This window comes from Sceloporus undulatus, chromosome 7 (assembly GCF_019175285.1).
Source record: "Sceloporus undulatus isolate JIND9_A2432 ecotype Alabama chromosome 7, SceUnd_v1.1, whole genome shotgun sequence".
Taxonomy (NCBI): domain Eukaryota; kingdom Metazoa; phylum Chordata; class Lepidosauria; order Squamata; family Phrynosomatidae; genus Sceloporus; species Sceloporus undulatus.
In genome coordinates, this window is record NC_056528.1 from 50,039,614 (window position 1) to 50,057,721 (window position 18,108).

Genomic DNA, 18,108 nt, shown 5'->3' on the forward strand with positions numbered 1-18,108 from the left:
TAGTTAGAGAAGTGGATGGAATGGAAAGGTAAGACATAAGAAATAAAAGGAGAGAGTGATACAGAGAAGGCGAAGGAAGAACCAAAAAGGGGAAGGATTCAGAAGGATACGTAAAAAAGGATAAGAGAAGGGAGTTTAATGAAGGTTAAGGAATGGAAATAAGTACAGAGAAGAAAGCTTATGAGAAAAATGAAAAATAGTATATACATACATCTGGAAAATGGAAGATGAAATTTGGGATATGAAGACAATGAGAAATCCTAAAAGAAGATTACTATGAGAAAGACATAATGTGTTGGAACAATGAATGTATGAATATTTATGAATACGTAATGAATTGTTAGAAATGCCTAAGTTATTTACTTAATGAAGAGATTAAAAAAAGAAAGACTTTGGCTCCTGCAAATTACACTTTCCTTCTGTCCCCAGATTTCAGACCCTGCAGAAAGTGAGACATTGAAAACCATAGATAGCTATGTGTTTGCTTGCATTCGCTCGGTCCCTTTGCCTGACTCTTTTCTTTGGACGCCTAAACTGTACTTTCAGTTATCAACTGATGTCTTAATGCTAAAAATTAGGGGAATGAAGGAAAGATTCATTTGGATTTATTTGGGGGGGAGAGAAACAACCCCCCAATTTTATTCCCTGAAGCTACATCCCTCCTTACACCAAGTTGAATTAAAAGCTAAGCTGCTATATTACTATTATTATTATTATTATGTTTATGTTTATTTTTATCCCGCCTTCCTCCCAATACAAGGACCCAAGGTGGCTTACAATATTTACTTGTTAACCTTTCCTTGAATTTGTATCTGATCGGCACGCTTAAATTTGAATTAAATAAAATTTGAATTAAATAAAATGTAAATTAAAATTAAAAATAATAAAAATGTATAAGCCGCTCTGAGAGCCTTTAGAGATGAAGGGCAGGATATAAATACCGTAAATAATTAATACATAAGTAGTATCTGCTTTTGCTTCTTAGGCGCAGACTGGCTGCAAGGCAACTTTCCACGCTTGTTTCCTCTCGGCTCCTTCCTATGTTCAACCAATTTGCTGCTATAGCGAGCCCAGTCTTAAGCTGCGCTCTCATTTCCACTTTCCATCAGCCTGACACCATCCAGCCAAGGGACGCATGGATGGACTTCGCTGCTCCCAATGTTTTGCATTCACAACCAATTCTGCCAGATGAATTGCTTAGATTTATTTACCCTTTCCTCCTCAACCTTTCCTTATGCGCCAGGGAGGCCCAGCAGGACACAAACATTGGAGTCTCTCTTTCTCGTCTGGGGAGAGAGGCGTGTATTTGCAATACTAGATCAAATTCTTTGGCCTAGAAACCAATGAAATCAGGCTCTTTGACCACAAACCAGTGGCAAGTGGGGTGGCTAGGAGTATCTCTTACCTTTCCAATGATGTGCAAATACTCGGAGGATCTGTGGCCTGTTCCAAGGAGTTTTGTGCGGCGGAAGGCTGTGGGTCCTTTTCAAATGAACCTGCATTTTTGGAGGTGTTTCTAATGGAGAGCAAAACATAGCAGGGTTTCTTTTGACAAGGACAGGGTTCAAAACATACCAAAGGAAGCTAAGCTATGCATCCCAGAGTGAAACAATGCTCCTTTCTCTGAGCTTCTGAACCAGAGGATAATAATAATAATAATAATAATAATAATAATAATAATAATAATAATTTTTTATTCAGGCAGGCATTTTAAAATCATGACTTTTATATGGGGTGGGTGTTTAATGAGTTTAAACACTTGTATGCTTTTAAATGTTAGCTTTATACTGTTTTAACTGGTTATTTTGTGGTTGTTTTGAATTGTTTTTTTAAGGTGTTTCTATCTTGTGAGCTGCCTTGGGTCTCTTTTTGGGAGAAAAGCGGCATAAAAATGAAATAAACAAACAAACAAACAAATAAACGGACCGCCTCATCCCTTGGGAGCTTCTGCCTTCCAGGTCTATTGGGTATCAAAGTTGCTCTCAGAGGTTTTCGTTAAAGGAGCCATTCAAGATACTGAAACATATCCTCCAAATAGATCCAACACCTGGGAGAGACCCTTTAAAGTTCAGACTATAACCCAAGTTATATATGTTGTTGTTGTTGTTGTTGTCATCATTATCATCATATGATTATTATCATCATCTTATATCCTGCCTTTCTCCCAATATAGAGACTCAAGGTGGCTGCCGCCGCCACCACCACCACCATCATCATCATCATGGTATCTCCCTTGCCAGGCAAAGATTCGCTTGCAAATAAATGCCAGTTACAAGTAACAAGACAATTACAGTTGCAGTTGTTGCAAGCAAAAGTTACAAGCAGCTAGAGTTACTACTCCCCCTTTTTAGCCAGGGCTTAATTAGTCTATATCTCAAACATGACTTGAGAAGCAGGAGTCCATGAAGTTTGCTCCTTGCCAGCTTTGTAGCTCAAGTGGCAGTGGATCTACTTAGTAAGGAACTATCCAAAGTGCTGAACTCTATACAGTACAGTACTCAAAACAGCTAGAAGAAGAAGACTGGCTCCTCGCCATCTTCAGATTGTCTTGCCAACAGAATGTAAAATTCCCTGGACTCAATCTCCCAGTATCCCCAGGGCCAGATATAGGAGGGGCCCACCTGAACCAATACCCTTCCATAACTTCTAAACTGAGGACAACCACCACAACATCTGGACCAAATGCAGGACTATGACTAACACTGTTCCCCCCCCCCCCTCATTTTCAAGACCTTTGCCTGATGAAGAAGCCAGTGGAGCTTGGAAAGCTTGCAGCATGGACCATGTCCATCCACTGCCTTCTTCACCGGGCAAAGAGGTTAAAAATTCTCCTCTATCCCTTTTTAAAACCCTTTGCCTGATGACGAAGGCAGTGGATGCACCAGATCCATGTTGCAAGCTTCCCAAGCTCCACTGGCTTCTTCTGCATCAGTTTCACCTTCTCTTCCAGACAGCTTTGGGGCCACAACAAACGATTCCCAGAATGTAATAGCAATCCTTCCTTAGAAACTCCTCTGAGAGCAGTGGCTTGCTCAAACCCTTTCCCCCAATGAACAGGGAAAATGCAACCAGAAGAGACTTGCGGTTGCAATTTATGGAGTTATTTTTGCCAGAAACAGACTTGTTTGCAAGAACCTCCAGCACAGCTGCCCATCCTCTCTTATGCAATATCTTCCAACGCAGAGACAGACCAAATGCCAACTGTGACTTGCATTAGATTAAAAGGTGTCATGTCGGATAAATCAATATAGCGGTTGAACATATTCCACTGCAGCAACTTTTACTATTTGAATGACATGACACTATATGCTATGTACAAAGTGACACAGAGCACAGGATGGGGGTCTTGTCTTATATCTAGGGTGCCGTTAGAACTCAAAATACCACCATTTAGTCTCCTTTCCCTGGCATTACTCAACCCTCCACAAACAGTGACTTTCAGTCCAAGGATCAATCTCCCTGAGCAGACGACACACGCTATTAAAACTATCAGACCTTCTGCGCAAAGAGCGCCGGGAAAAAGAAAATACTGGTTTTCCTTCTGCAAAGAGTCACTGCAACAGGACAGCTAGTTCTGTTCAGAAAGAAAGAAATCATTTATTCCAGTAACAATTATCTACACACATTGGGCACAAGTTGTGAGAAGAAGGCGTCACGACAGACATTTCATATACAATAAGGTTATTATGAGGTTTTGCTTTGTCTTTTGGACGTTAGTTATATGTACTTTACAAGTCACAAGACTGAAATAAAGGCCTGTCCACTAGTTAAAACCTGAATTTCTAAGAGTTTTTTCCTTTTTTAAATGATACAATTAACTGTCAAAGTTGGGAAATGAACCCAATAGAATCCACGGAGAAGTATGAAATCACGCCGACAGCCAAGACGCCGGTTTCTTGGTATTACGTCAAGTTCTGTGTTTAAGGAGAAACCGTGAGCCAATTCATTTTGGCATCCGACAACCAAGATGTTAGAAGAAGTGAGCAGTTTTTAAAGCAATGAGCCATTCTCTTCTACAAAAACACACAGAGAGGAACTGCTCACATATTTCTTCGTATTGGAGATCCTTTGTACATTTGCTAGCAAAAGGTAACCAGTGAACTGGGGAGCCCTGCATTGATCTGAACATGGGAACCCAATAACCCTGAGATGCCAACTATCATCATCCCAATTCTATCTCCGATCCGTCCCCAACTCAAGGACCATGGAAAGATACTTAAAACAGTTAAGGGATAGTAGTTTATAGCTATAGCACTTTTAAGCAGATTTGCTGTATTTCACAAAAATGTGACTGGCATAAGAGCCTAAAAACCCTCCAATATTCAATGGCCTTATGAGGCTGTTGTTCACAAAAGGCAAAACCAAGGTTCCTCTAGATCAGTGGTTCCTAAATTGTGGTCTTCCCAGTGTTTTGGACTTCAACTCCCAGAAGCCCCAGACAGCTTGGCCAATTGCTAGGAATTCTGGGAGCTGAAGTCCAAAACATCTAGAGGACCAAAGTGTGGGCATCACGGTTTAAATAAAACCCAGTGAGCTTAGTTCAAAGTCCATCATGCATTTGTCAACTTCCTCCTTGTTTTTTAATTGTTTGTGAAAATAAACTTTACAGATTTCAAAATGATTTAGTGTACATTAATAAATCCTGCAAGGGACAAGGACTCTTACTCTCCTTTTCCTCCTTTTGTCTCGCCTGAGCCAAAACACGGAAGACATTAAGAAATATGGCTTTTCAGAATAAGGATGGGGGTTCAGAACTGGCGCCTAGCTTTCCATCTAGTGTTTAATGTCCAAAAGATACAGAATGTGCCCAGCTACAAAAAGGATGGTTCTTCTTCCCCTGCAGCTATCCATCCGTTTCTTCAAGGAGAAGAGTTAAGTATGTTTGAAATAAATAGGATGATCAGCGTATGTGAAACGGCGGAGAGAGAACAGATCATAATTGGAAACCATTTCACTCCACACTGAACCATCTCTTGGACAGAGCTGCCAATCTGATCCCACAAAAAGTCAAGACAAGCACCCAGCCCATCAAAGCAAGTTCCTTTAAGTGTGTTGGGCTCCAATTCCCATCATCCCCATTGCTAGCTGGGGGTCATGGGTGCCAGGGGCCAACCTATCCTTATGGCTTGGAAAAGCCAATCTAGCCGGCAAGACAAAAGGTAATCTTCTTTATTACTTATAAAACAGAAGTAAAAACCCAGACTTCTGCATTCCAACTCTCATCTTCTGGAAAATAACTCTGAAATTACTTTGCTTCCATAGTGCCTTAAATCAAGTTAAAAAATTGTGGGTGGTGGTGTTTTTTGGGGGGTGGGGGTTGCTTTTACGAGTCCAAACACTATAGATAGAATTGATAAGGATTCAGTTTCCTTGAAATAAACTGCTAGTAGTCAGGGATGCTGAGCATAATGAACCCAGCGTATATGCAACGTCCCATGCGCGTGCCGTGTGGACTTCCTCATTCATTTTCCAGTGCGGTTAGAGTGGCACACCTCAGTGTAATGGATGAGAAAAACAATCTTTACATCCAAATGTGTACAAGAAAGGTTATTTCTCAAGAACGGCATAGGTCTCCATTACAAGAGCCGAACATGTGAGGCTTGTGCTTTCCCACCGTCAAAGCATGAGAGAGAGAGAAAACAGAAGCAGAAATACAAGATATGTACACCATTTTTCAACACGTAGGAGCATAAACTGATGTGATGTTCCCCCCTTCCTCTCAGACTCCCACCGTGACTCCACACGACGGGAACAGAGGAAGCAGCGACAGAAAACTTCATCAGCTGCTCATGTCAGAAAGGAGAGAGAGAGAGTTTTCTTTCTGGTAGCTTCTGCTATTCTCCATTTGAAGGTGATGCATCCAGTTAGAGAACAGGAGAAGGTAGGTCCTCCATTAAAAGTAATGTGGAACTGTCCCCGCTTTGAGCAAGGCTTTCACACATAACTGGGAGGATAGTCACCCTTGAACTGTTATGTCTGTTGAACAGTAATTTTTAATCAATGCACCAACATTATCATTTTTTCCAACAAATAACCTTTTCTTCATCAGTTCTTATCAACAGAATCGGAGTCCAATGGATGGGTATTCCCAAATTTGCTTGACTGTTTGAAGACAGTCTGCACCTGGCTACAGAAACCTGAATTATTGCTTGGGCAGCAACTCTTAGAATTTGATACTGAATGTTCATTAGAATTTAACAGAGCCATTTCTTTGCCTATTTCTATGAATAGCAGGCCAATCTTTATTATTTTGCCTTGGGAAGTTTATCATATGTACACTTCTCATCATTTTTACATTTGAGTTCTCACAAAATGAATTCCTTTCAGGGGCAAAATGAGGAACTGTGTCGAGGGACAAAGCAGAAATGTATTTGCTGTGAGCTGGCTGTCCAGTCTTCTTTATAAAAGGATATAAATTCTATCAAACCCCACAGTTCTTTATGAAAGGCAATTGTGTCATTTTCCCCATTAGTACACACACACACATGTGCACACGCATACACACTTTAATTAACTGGCTCTTGTTAAAATCGATGTATTAAAAACATTTTTTAACCCAAGAGGATAGTGTAGCTGAGATCTAAATTCTCACCAAACAGCAGGGATATCTATGCCATGTTATAAACCATTTCTGGGAGGAAAAAGTGTACACCTGGTCTTGGATTATCAACAAAAACATTTGTGAATTGGATTATTCTGAGATAGTTTCAACTGTTCCCACCAATCTCAGTTGAGGGGCTGAGAGACGAATGCAGAATCCTTTGGTTCAAGAAATTACGTTCCACGGAGAAGAAGCCGTCCAAAGAGGCTTTTTAAAAATGACTGGATTGTTTATTCTGTAGGATGCAGGAAACGTCTTCACAGCGCAAACGTCTTGTGCTGGCGTTGAGCTGCTTTGGAGGAAGGGAACATGCTCCCATCTCAGCAGGAACAGTTGCCGCAGCCCTTCACGCTGTTGATGATTTCTTCTTGCAGCTTCTTCCTATCCTCCTCCTTGGACATGTGGCTGCTTCTCTCCTCCCACCGCTCCTCGGGGTTTCTGTTCAGCATTCGGCTGCTCTGCGTGTGCCACATTTCGTAGTAGAGGCTGCTGGGACTGGTGAGGAGATCTAAATGCCTGCCACGCTCGGCAACTTTACCCTGTTTTAAAAAAACATGAAGTCAATGATCAAACGGTACCAGCCCTCTGGAGCACGGAGGCATCCGACCCGCCGACCCTGGAGAGGAAACATGGAATGCATTCAGCCAGCCTTCTCTTTAATAGGGGAAGGCGCACAGCGCCAAGAGGGAGGAAGAGCAAACTAAATGCAGCCTTGCGTGATGAAAGCGACAACAGGTAGTCAGTTGGAGGGCTTCAATACACACGTGCAAGTGTGTATGTTTGAACATGTGTACATTCAGGGAGCAAAACCAAGGCACTGACCCTCCCTAATAGGAATCCTGCCCCCCAAATTTCTAGCATTGCAAATAACTAAAACCACAGGTGAATATTTAAAATGAAAAGGAAGGCGGCAAGCCAAGTCTGCAAAGGGAATGTCAATACAGCAGATAGAAAAATTATACGTGGGAATGGTTTTCAACGTCTCACTCTCGGCGACACTAGAAATTTGGGCTGAAAGAAAATTTAATTGCAAGAGAGAGAACTCTTATTTAGAGGGGAGCAACGCTCTTGTTTTATCCCCCTGTAGCTAAATCTCAGTGTACTTTCTAGGCAACGTAAAAACGATTTAAATAAAGACAGGGCCATATATACCCTGGAAATTAAATAAGAACAGGGGGGAAAAATAGGAATGAAGTAAAAGGCAGCATCCGTGCCACCCAAATCCTGCATCAAGCTGATTTCTACAGCCTGCATAAATTATGCAAATGCACACATTTATTCCTGAAGTTCCCTCGTTTTGAATAATGTATTCCCTTTCGGCTTGCCGCCAGGAAGGGTCAGGGCACTCAACCTGTACCCCTTGGCCAATGGAAATGTCACTGGTTTCACCACTGGCTTTGGATAATTCACGCCGCCACTTCCCAGACAGAAGTGCCAGGAATGTCTCTTGCCACCTTAGGATTCCTCCCAAGAAAACCAAGCTTCTCTGGAGGCTGAACACTACATTCCCACAAAGTAATGGCAAATGAATTAAAACAACAGTAACCCCATGCGGAGGACCCCAAGTGTACAATGTCTTGTCTAAGCAAAGTGGGTAAATCTAAGCTAGATGATAAATCTTCTGGACTTGGTGTAGGAGAGTGCTACTGAAAGGGGTCATCTGTTGACCCCTTGAGCCACTGGCTACTGGTCCACAGCAAGTTTCCAGGAAAGAAAGAAAGAGCTGTAGGCAATGGAGATCAAATATGGTCTCTGGCACACTAAGGTGAAGGTCAACCTATGTCGGCCCCCCACATCAAACTGGGTGCATCCACACTGTCGAAATAATGTAGTTTGACACTGCTTTAAGTGACACAGCTCCATCTTATAGTCCCCTAGGATTCATAGTCTTACAAAGTCTTTAGCATTCTCTGCCAAAAAGTACTGGTGCCTCACAAAACTACAAATCCAAGGATTTTGTTGGTTGGAGCCACGGCAGATAATGTGGTGTCAAACCGCATTTCTTCTACAGTGCAAATGCCCAGAAGAAGAGGTTCTGGTATACACCAGTCTCCTACATTTCTGACCTCTAGGTTGTTCCTTCATCATAGCCAGACTTTGAATTACTCAAGTGTTACAGGCTGAACAAGTTAAAATGTGCTATCTGGGTTTTCCTCAGATGGAAGGGAGTTGTGTCGAATTTTCTCCTCTTGGTTAAAAAGTAGGAGCAAATACAAGCATGTGCACACACAGAATTTGATCAGATTATATATGCAGAAGGATTAGAGACACCCAGAAGTATTCCAGCCATTAATAAGGTTAGTTTTATTGGAGAAGCCAAGCCAATGAAACGAAGACAATCTGGTCTGTTTGCTTAGGCAAACGATTCTGACAGGTCCCTGGAACAGCAAAACTGAAAACAATGTTGACTAAGAAAGTGGCTCTAAAACTCTGGCCTAAAGCAGTGGGTGAGTATGCTGGAGGTATATAGGTATAATGAATATTTCATAGATGGCCAGCAAGCGACCAATTCAAAGTAGGAGGTTTGCATTGCCAAAAAGTGCTTCAAGTGCTTTCAGATACAGTTGTGTATTATTTGAATTAAAGGTCTGTTATCTTTTGCTGTTCCAACTCGCGGAGGTTACAGTGACATGAGAAGCACACTTCTGATTTAAAATGATGTATAATTGAAGCTTGCAGCCTTACATCTGTTGGATTAACACTGCTGAGTAAATCAACAGGGCTCTTAGTCACATCATATGCATTTTTCTCCTGCTTTCAATTTTTAAAAAAATAAAATAAACCAAGCCCAGAACAGGTCACTCTAATTTACAATTCAACTGTTTTCTAAAAAAGGGAAAGAACTGTCTGAAACAGACGGAATGCGATAGCTTTCTAGCAATTCCAGGGGAACGATAAAGCTTCCCCTTCAATCACAAAACCTGTGCTAAGATTAGTGCCCAATTCTTTCACAGATGAGGCCTTTACTCAAATGTTTTGAGATATACCACATTCATTCCAAATGTTCAGGAAACTGGCTCTATGACACCCCAACGCCTGTTCTCTCCTCCTGCCCACAATCCTGCTTTCTTCTTCCTCTTCCTTTTCTTCTCTCTCTTGTTCCTTCTTTATTTGACTGTCTGGTCTATAGCCCTTTGCAAGCAATAAGGGCAAAGCTGCTAATGTTCCATGGAGCAGAAGTCAGGGGCATTTTATGAGCTTGTCCGCAGCCAGACATGCATCAAGCCACCATCTCTGCATGGTCTCCACTGAGCAAAGGCTCGCAGAAGCAAGGCACTTCTTGGACTGAGGAATCCCAGCTGTTCCATTACCACTAATGAGCCCCTTTAATAGGGCCTTTTTTAAAAAAAAATCCAGTAATTATCATTTAGTGCAATGCATCTATGCCAATACCTTGCAGTGTTACATTTGCTTCATGGAAAAGAAATGGGGATGGGGTGGGGGAAACCCACAACAAAGATGGCCTGAAGAATAGTTATCAGAGACCATGGGCCTGAAGAAGGTTCGTTCATCGGCAAACACACTTTCAGGCTTCCCGTTTCAGACTCAGCAGGAAACAACCACAAAGGAAGTCAGTTTGGTTTTTTTCATTCCTGCCTCTGTATTTTATTCCGTCTCAATTATTTCCATCACAACAAAACCAATTCTCTTATCAATTTAGATGTGCTCCATGTAGCAGCATAGTGTCATGATGCCACTTTAACATGGCAACATCCTACTTTAGGGAAAGAATTCTCAGCCTGAGAGTTCTGGGGTGTCACCAAACTACAAATCACAGGATGTTGCCATGGCAGTTAAAGTAAAATCAAAGTACTATAACTATGTATTGTGAAAAGGCCCCCCCCGCTTATGCTTAGAGCCCTCAAAAGCAAGATGAAGGGAGAGCTGGTATGGAAAATTCTTCCCTGAAAAGAGATGAAATGATGGGGAAAAGCTTTTCTTGCTCCATTTCCACGTGGCAGGCTAGGAGGGGTATGAGAAGAGCCAGTGGGAAAACGTGGCAGCTTTACACCCAACAAGCCCTGGAGAAGATTGATGGTGGTGGGCAAGCTGTGTGAAAAAGAAGGCGGTCTGTCATTATGAATCTTCCCACTGAGGGAAGCTTTCAAGCAACCATGTGGGGTCCCTGCACACAGCTGGGGAAAAGCACTTTGCTATTACAGCCAGGATCCAAAGAAGGGACACATCAATGTGAGAAAGAACTGCAGTTGTGGCTCGGGTTTTTTAAAGAAGGTTTCCCGGCATCCCCACTGCTGAAGAAACAACCGACCGTGCCACTCTTTCACGCACACCCCTTCATTCACTCTCAGGCTGGCACAAAAGACAAATAAAATGATTTGAGTTTGCTTCATCCAGATAATATCAGATAACCCCGTTTGAAACTGGAAGAGTTTGAACTGTACCCATTAGGCAGAGCGGAGATTCATATATGCACTGAATGAACAAACAATAAATGAAGTGTGGAAGACATTTTGGAGAAATTATCACAACAGTGACCCCCTTGTTCCAATTAGTAAGCCACCCATGGAAATTAATTAATGATAATCGACATAAAACAGCCAATATATAGGGTTGGGTCTCTCCCTCCCGCCATGCACACTAAACATATACATATGAACAAACACACACAATACCAGATGCTGGTATTGGAGGTGTGCCTTAAAAGTACAACTGTTCTTCCCACCAGCAAACAGGCTCTCACCTGGTCCAGGACAATGATTTCATCTGCATCAACCACCGTCGACAATCTGTGTGCAATGAAGATGGACGTTCTATTCTGCACCATGTCTTTCATGGCATTCAAGATGTTCTGTAAGATTAAAGGTATGTGTCAGAGAGACCATTTTATGACTTCCTGGGAAGTGGGAAAGCTTCCTCAAGAAATATAATCCTCAAGAAAAATAATTCCATCACTTGTTAATAAGATGATTAGCAGTTCCAAAGTCAGAGAGTTAAGAAAGTGCAAGAATTTGGGTGCTGTTCACATATAAGAATGGTATAAGAACCTCCAAGGTTTAACCAGCTTCAAAACGGAGTTGAAAACCATCCTATTCAGAGAAGCCTTCCCAGGCATCGCATAATTGTCGCTTACTATCTGATGTTCTGTTGTTGGCTGTTTATCGATCCATTTCCTGTATTGCTATGTTCTGTATATGTATTATCCTACTTGTGAGTATGTATTTCCCCTGGATAATGATTAACCTTCCATTTTGAAGCCAAGCCCTCCCTTCAGTCCATCTGCCTTGGTCCAGGCCTTGGAGGTTGAGAGGAACTGCTGGACCTCTTACCCTTTCCCGTCACCACCCCCTTCTCCTTCTGTGTCATGTCCTTTTAGATTGTAAGCCTGAGGGCAGGGAACCATCTAACTAAAAGGATTGCATGTACAGCGCTGTGTAAATTTACAGCGCTTCATAAATAAAGGTTAATAATAATAATAATAATAATAATAATAATAATAATAATAGTGGGTCATAAGGTGAACCTTGAAAGGGAATGCTCAGCAAGAGTGCTTTTCTAGGTTTCCAAAATCCTGCTTCTAAATGGGGGATAAATGGATGTGCGGACAGCGGTTTGTCTTGTCTTTTGCTTCCTCTAGAAATACTATCCCCTTAAAACTGTAGTTAAGTACCTTTGCTTTCCCTTAAATGCAATCCACCCTTTGGATTGCTTGGTGCACTTTGAGGGAACGATGTTATTATTATTTTTAACTAACTGCTTTTAAAGTGCAGCTGTGTTGTGTCAACATTCAGTTTCATCTGACAATCTTGCAATAAATACAGCAAAATGAAAGGCAAGGAATAAAAGAATGTCTGCAAGAAATTCATATTGCCATTAGTCAGTAGAATCCAGGAAGTTTTTCTCAATGGGAGCATCTCTAACTTTCGGGATGAGACCATGCACCTCAATCTCATTGTGGAGGTTAACAGGTCCGCCAAAAAACCCAACACATGTGAAGAGACTCTTTTGCAACAGACAAGGGAATTGATTTAGGAAGTTATTGTTGGCGCTGAGATTTCAGTATTAACTACTATGAAGCTTGATGTGGTTGCTATGGTAATGCCATGACATCTGTGTCAAAACATCCAGATAATTTATAGCCCTACCTGTGTATTTAAACTGACACCAGGCCAGAGGGCAATGCACACCAGATTCACATCACAGTAAAGACAGCCCACAAGGAGCAAAAAGGTTCAGCAGCTCACAGTTATGCAAAACTAATTTACAAGATAACATTTATATGAATGTTAAGCTGCGACTGACTGCTTCCTTTTGAAATGAAGGTCTCCTTTCTCACAGTGAGGAAATTACTAGACACTTCCAGCAGCTCTAGATGATATGGGACACTGTGACAAAACACGCTCCGATTAATGCTCTGTTATTTCTGCATCCAGCTCTAGAAAGGCCAGGCCTCTCACCAGATTCCCAGATTTGATTCCTTGGGGAATCTGGCAAAGCAGGGAGGTAGGACTGTTTGGAGAGCAAACAAGAACAGTACACTGTAGTATCATTTACCTCTTCGGTAATTGAGTCGAGAGATGAAGTAGCTTCGTCATAGAGGATAATGGAGGGATTCTTCAAGATGGCTCGGGCTATAGCGATCCTCTGTTTTTCTCCTCCTTTAAAACAAAAGACAAAACAAACACTGTCTAGTTGGTTTTGCCCTGAATGCAACTTTGAAAGCAAGGCTAGGGCAGAGGGAGGTGGCTACACTCAACACATGGCCATTTTCTTCACCCAGCAAATGAAATTATCTTTGCTCCATGTAGTGAGTTTGGGATCAAGATACTCTCCTAGTTCTGTCTCAGACTCTGAACTGCTCAGAACAAGACTGGAGCCTAAGTGTAATTGAACAATAAATATTGGACACATTGATGGAACAGCAGAAGCCATGCTAAATATACAAAAATACACAACCCTTACTCCACAGGTGAGCTACTTTTATAGTCTATGGCTGCATCCGCACTGCAGAAGCAATCCAGACAGATATCACTTTAACTGCCATGGCTCCATGCTATGGCTTTCTAAGAATTGTCGTCTGTTGTGGTGCCAGAGCAATTTAACAGAGGAGGCTAAATGTCTCACAAAACTACCAATCCCAGAATCCAAAACATGGAGCTATGGCAGCTAAAGTGTTGTCAAACTGTATTATTTCTGCAGTGTGGATGCGGGCTATATTTTACCAGGTGTCCCAAGGGTCAGCTGAGCCCATTTAGTATGTCCAACACATGCAAGTCACACAGGAGCTGTGCGCATGGCTGGACCAATCTGAATGCCAAGTCCATAAAAGCACCTTCTGCCCCACATGTCCCATTTTCCAATTTATATCCGAAAGCATTGTGAGAATTTGGGGACCCACTGCACCCCTGCACCATTTTTCTCCCCACTGTTTTAAGGTTTCCAGTAGGCCAGCTCTTCTGTGCCCCTTCAGACAGAACAATCGCTATCAGACATGCAAGCTTGTTTTAAGAAATTTAAAATCCATTTCTGATTTTGGAGGCAACGCCAGTAATTAATGGTTATATATGCATCTGCCTTCCTGCGCCACATTCCACAGATATGACAAGGCTTCTGTTTAATACCTTCATATTCTTGGTGATGTGCCCTCCTAACTAACAGTGACTTGTTTTAGCAAACCACTTTAGGAGGATAATAATCTCATTTCACTTTGAGCCTTAAGTGGCTGCGCTGAAGCTGAGCAATAAACAGAAATTGAACTATTCACCCAAGATGTGATTTCTGCTTCCTCTCTCCCTCTATAAACAGCCGAGTCTGAAGTGTGTTGCATTTGCCACTGCCAGCATTTGGCAAAAAAAGGGATGCAGTGACCCCAAAATGTATGGACCTTTCTCGGTGCCCTCCTGTGCCCATTTCAAAGTCCCAGTACATCACACGCATGAGTGGGAAACAAAATTAAACATGAGAAGCTGCTCTGCAACCTGTCACAGCCAAGGCAAGGTACCAGCACACTGGTTCGTGCTATGGCTTGTTTGAGCACTCATGCGCAAGGACTGTTTCAAGTGTGGCACAGACTTAAATCCAACAGGCATTTATTTCTTTAATTTATGTTCCACTTGTCTCCCAACCCAGGATTCAAAGCAGTGTGTGAATCATAGAATCATAGAGTTGGAAGAGACCACTAGGGCCATCCAGTCCAACCCCCTGCCATGCAGGAAATCCAAATCAAAGCATCCCTGACAGATGGCCATCCAGCCTCTGTTTAAAGACCTCCGAGGAAGGAGACTCTATCACCCTCCAAGGAAGGAGTGCATTCCACTGTCGAACAGCCCTTACTCTCAGGAAGTTCCTCCTAATGTTCAGGTGGAATCTCTTTTCCTGCAGCTTGCATCCATTGTTCCGGGTCCTGTTCTCTGGAGCAGCAGAAAACAAGCTTGCTCCCTCTTCAATATGACATCCCTTCAAATATTTAAACAGGGCGATCATATCACCTCTTAACCTTCTTTTCTCCAGGCTAAACATCCCCAGCTCCCTAAGTCGTTCCTCATAGGGCTTCATGGTTTCCAGACCTTTCACCATTTTTGTCGCCCTCCTTTGGACACGCTCCAGTTTCTCGATGTCCTTTCTGAATTGTGGTGCCCAGAACTGGACACAATATTCTAGGTGGGGCCTGACCAAAGCAGAATACAGTGGCACTATTACTTCTCTTGATCTAGACACTATACTTCTATTGATGCAGCCTAAAATAGCATTGGCCTTTTTAGCTGCCGCATCACACTGCTCACTCATGTTCAACTTGTGGTCTACTTGGACTCCTAGATCCCTTTCACATGCGCCTTCAAGTCGTCTGTTGACTTACGGTAGTCCCATGAAGTCCATATGGTTTTTTGGGGCAAGGAATCCTCAGAGGTAGTTTTGCCAGTTCCTTCCTCTGAAATATCACCTACAGCCCCTGGGATTCCTTGGTGGTCTCCCATCCAAGGACTAACCAGGGATGACCCTTCTTGGCTTCCAAGATCAGACTCGATCTAATGGTCTCTCCTAGTCATTGACTTCTGGCAATTCCATGAATTTCATAGGGTTTTCTTTGGCAAAGAATCCTTAGAGGCAGTTTTGCCAGTTCCTTCCTCTGAAAGAGAGGCTCTAGCACCTGGTCTTCATTGTTGGTCTCCCATCCAAGTGCTAAACATGGTTGCACCTGCTTAGCTTCCAAGATCAGACAGGATCTGGTGCCTTTGGGGTGTTTAGGCTCCCTTCCATGCATAACTCTGTGTCCAAAGCAACCATACATCTGGTTGCATACATGTGCACAGCAAAACTCTCTAGTTTCTTAGAACATGAGTGTCATATTTGACAGTGTCACATCGCTTTGGCCAAACAGCTAACCTATCAGGTATGTGCCTCAAGTTCCACAGTCTCCAATGTTCCAGTTTGCTTTAATCATGAAGAATCATCATGCTTACATGCATACTAACAATGATTAATGATAACTAGATTTCCTTGTAACCAGGCTTCATAAAGGCACTTCAAACGAGGGATCAAAAGTGATGCATACGAGGAAGGGCTTTTCAAAGAACAGGGCTTTCTGTGTTGCAACCCAGTCATATCTGAAGGAACTCTCGAAAGCTTTTTTGCTAGAAAGATGTTAACCTCTTATTGTTCCCTTCCCCAAACCGTCTTGCAAAGCAGGGTATTTATAATTGCTGCTTCTATGGCTCAGACTACAACAAAAGCACTACAGTCATGCAAACAATGCATGCTACGCTCCACCTCCAAAGACTCAAGACTGCAACCCTGCAAAATTATTCATGGGCAAAATTAACACCCAGCACATAAAATACGATTAATCACAGCCACTGTTAGTTCTGTGGTCTCTAAAAGAATTTCATAGTATTCAAAAAGGATAGAAAAACCAGGTTTGAAACAGTACACTTAATAATAATAATAATAATAATAATTATTATTATTATTATTATTAATTCATTTATATCCTGCCACTTCCCCAGTATTGGGATCCAAGGAGGTTTACAAACTGCAAGGTTTTAATTATGATAGTGCTTTGCATTTCCAGGCCTGCGCCCATCAATGGTGGTTAGTGTACCTAGTAGTATATGAAATATTCTTTATTTCCATTATCGTGACCTACTTGCTACCTATAGTTAGTTAACACTATTATTAACAATGCAGCATTTAATTAAAATAAATTGCCAGTTATCAAACCGATTTAATAGGTGGTTCACTTCAGAAATTACAAGTTCGGAAAAGACTCAGAAGGACCTCTGTGAGAGTCAAATCATCATGTTTAGTTCCTTCATACAAAACCCTCAATGTTTGATATCAAGTAAGTTCACAAAGAAAGTCAAAAGCTAGATAGTTACAAGACAGAGATGTATCAGGTTGTGTTCTCTGATAGATCTTAATCTCACTTAGAGCACTGTCTCCTTTAAGTTTCTTTTCGTTATTAGATCTTCACATTTTAAGCTCAGCCAAGCAGGACATTGCCAGGATCACATCATCATCCCATCCTTAAAAAGATTTCATTTCGGTCATCACCTTCTAATGTAATGTATCCTCGTGTCTATTACCAACACGTTGCACATTTATAGCTGTCCATTTATACTCATACCAAAGGCATCATTAAAAACTTTTAATGTATTTGCCTAATCCTGTATAATGTGTTGGTATTTCATTCCATAAAGAGTCATTGTGGCATAGTGGTTTGAGCGTTCAAACTACAACTCTGGGGACCAGGATTCGAACCTCCACTCAGCTATGAAAACCCACTAGGTGACTTTGGGCAAGTAACACACTCTCAGCCTCAGAGGAAGGCAAAGGCAAACCCCCTCTGAACAAATCTTGCTGAGAAAACCCTTAGGGTTGCCATACGTCAGAAATGGCTTCAAGGCACAACATTTCACTCCACACAGGAGTCACTGAACGATTCTGATCAAATATTTTTTGTTGAGGGCTGTGGCACACACCCAACAACATTTTGGCGAGGGAAATGATAAAGAGACACAGTAGAGCTCCCTGCTCCCATTAAAACAGTTCCCCTAAAGGTCTTCTTGATGATCAGCAGCAGAAACTCAAGGGCTACTGAATGGCCATCTAATATTAAAACTAGCATTTACCTTGCTCTGCTTAGCAACCCAGATTATCAGCAGCTGAAGGGTGCAGGAGATATCGACTGTGCACCAAGCCTGAGGCTAGACAGAAACAGCATGAGCATGGAGACAAGTTGCACATTTATTAACTTACCTGACAGCTTCAGACCTCGCTCGCCCACTTGTGTGTCGTACCCATTGGGCATTCTCAGAATAGCATCATGGATGCCAGCCAGCTTTGCTACCGCATAGACTTCTTCAGCAGAGGCATTGATGTTGCCATACGACAGGTTATAGAAGATGGTATTGTGGAAGAGAACGGGATCCTAGGACACATGCAAGCAGAATAATGCTGCTTAAACGTGAAATGCTGACTGGCAAATTAGAAGGGTCCATGTGTGTGTATGTATATGTTTCTAAATGAAAGGTCCATAGCAAATTATGTAG

General features: G+C 42.1%; 1 protein-coding gene across 1 annotated transcript in view; it reads right to left on the bottom strand.

Annotated features, from left to right (window-relative positions):
• Positions 1–3,572: 3,572 nt before the first annotated feature.
• The window catches only part of ABCB7 (ATP binding cassette subfamily B member 7), a 48,161-nt gene continuing 33,625 nt past the window's right edge, over positions 3,573–18,108 (bottom strand). The window contains exons 13-16 of the mRNA XM_042478748.1: positions 17,816–17,987; positions 13,115–13,218; positions 11,304–11,411; positions 3,573–7,140 (exon numbers count right to left, since the gene is read on the bottom strand). Coding sequence (XP_042334682.1) covers positions 6,922–7,140; positions 11,304–11,411; positions 13,115–13,218; positions 17,816–17,987 — 603 coding nt within the window. The 3' untranslated portion in view covers positions 3,573–6,921. The remainder of the gene's footprint in view (positions 7,141–11,303; positions 11,412–13,114; positions 13,219–17,815; positions 17,988–18,108) is intronic.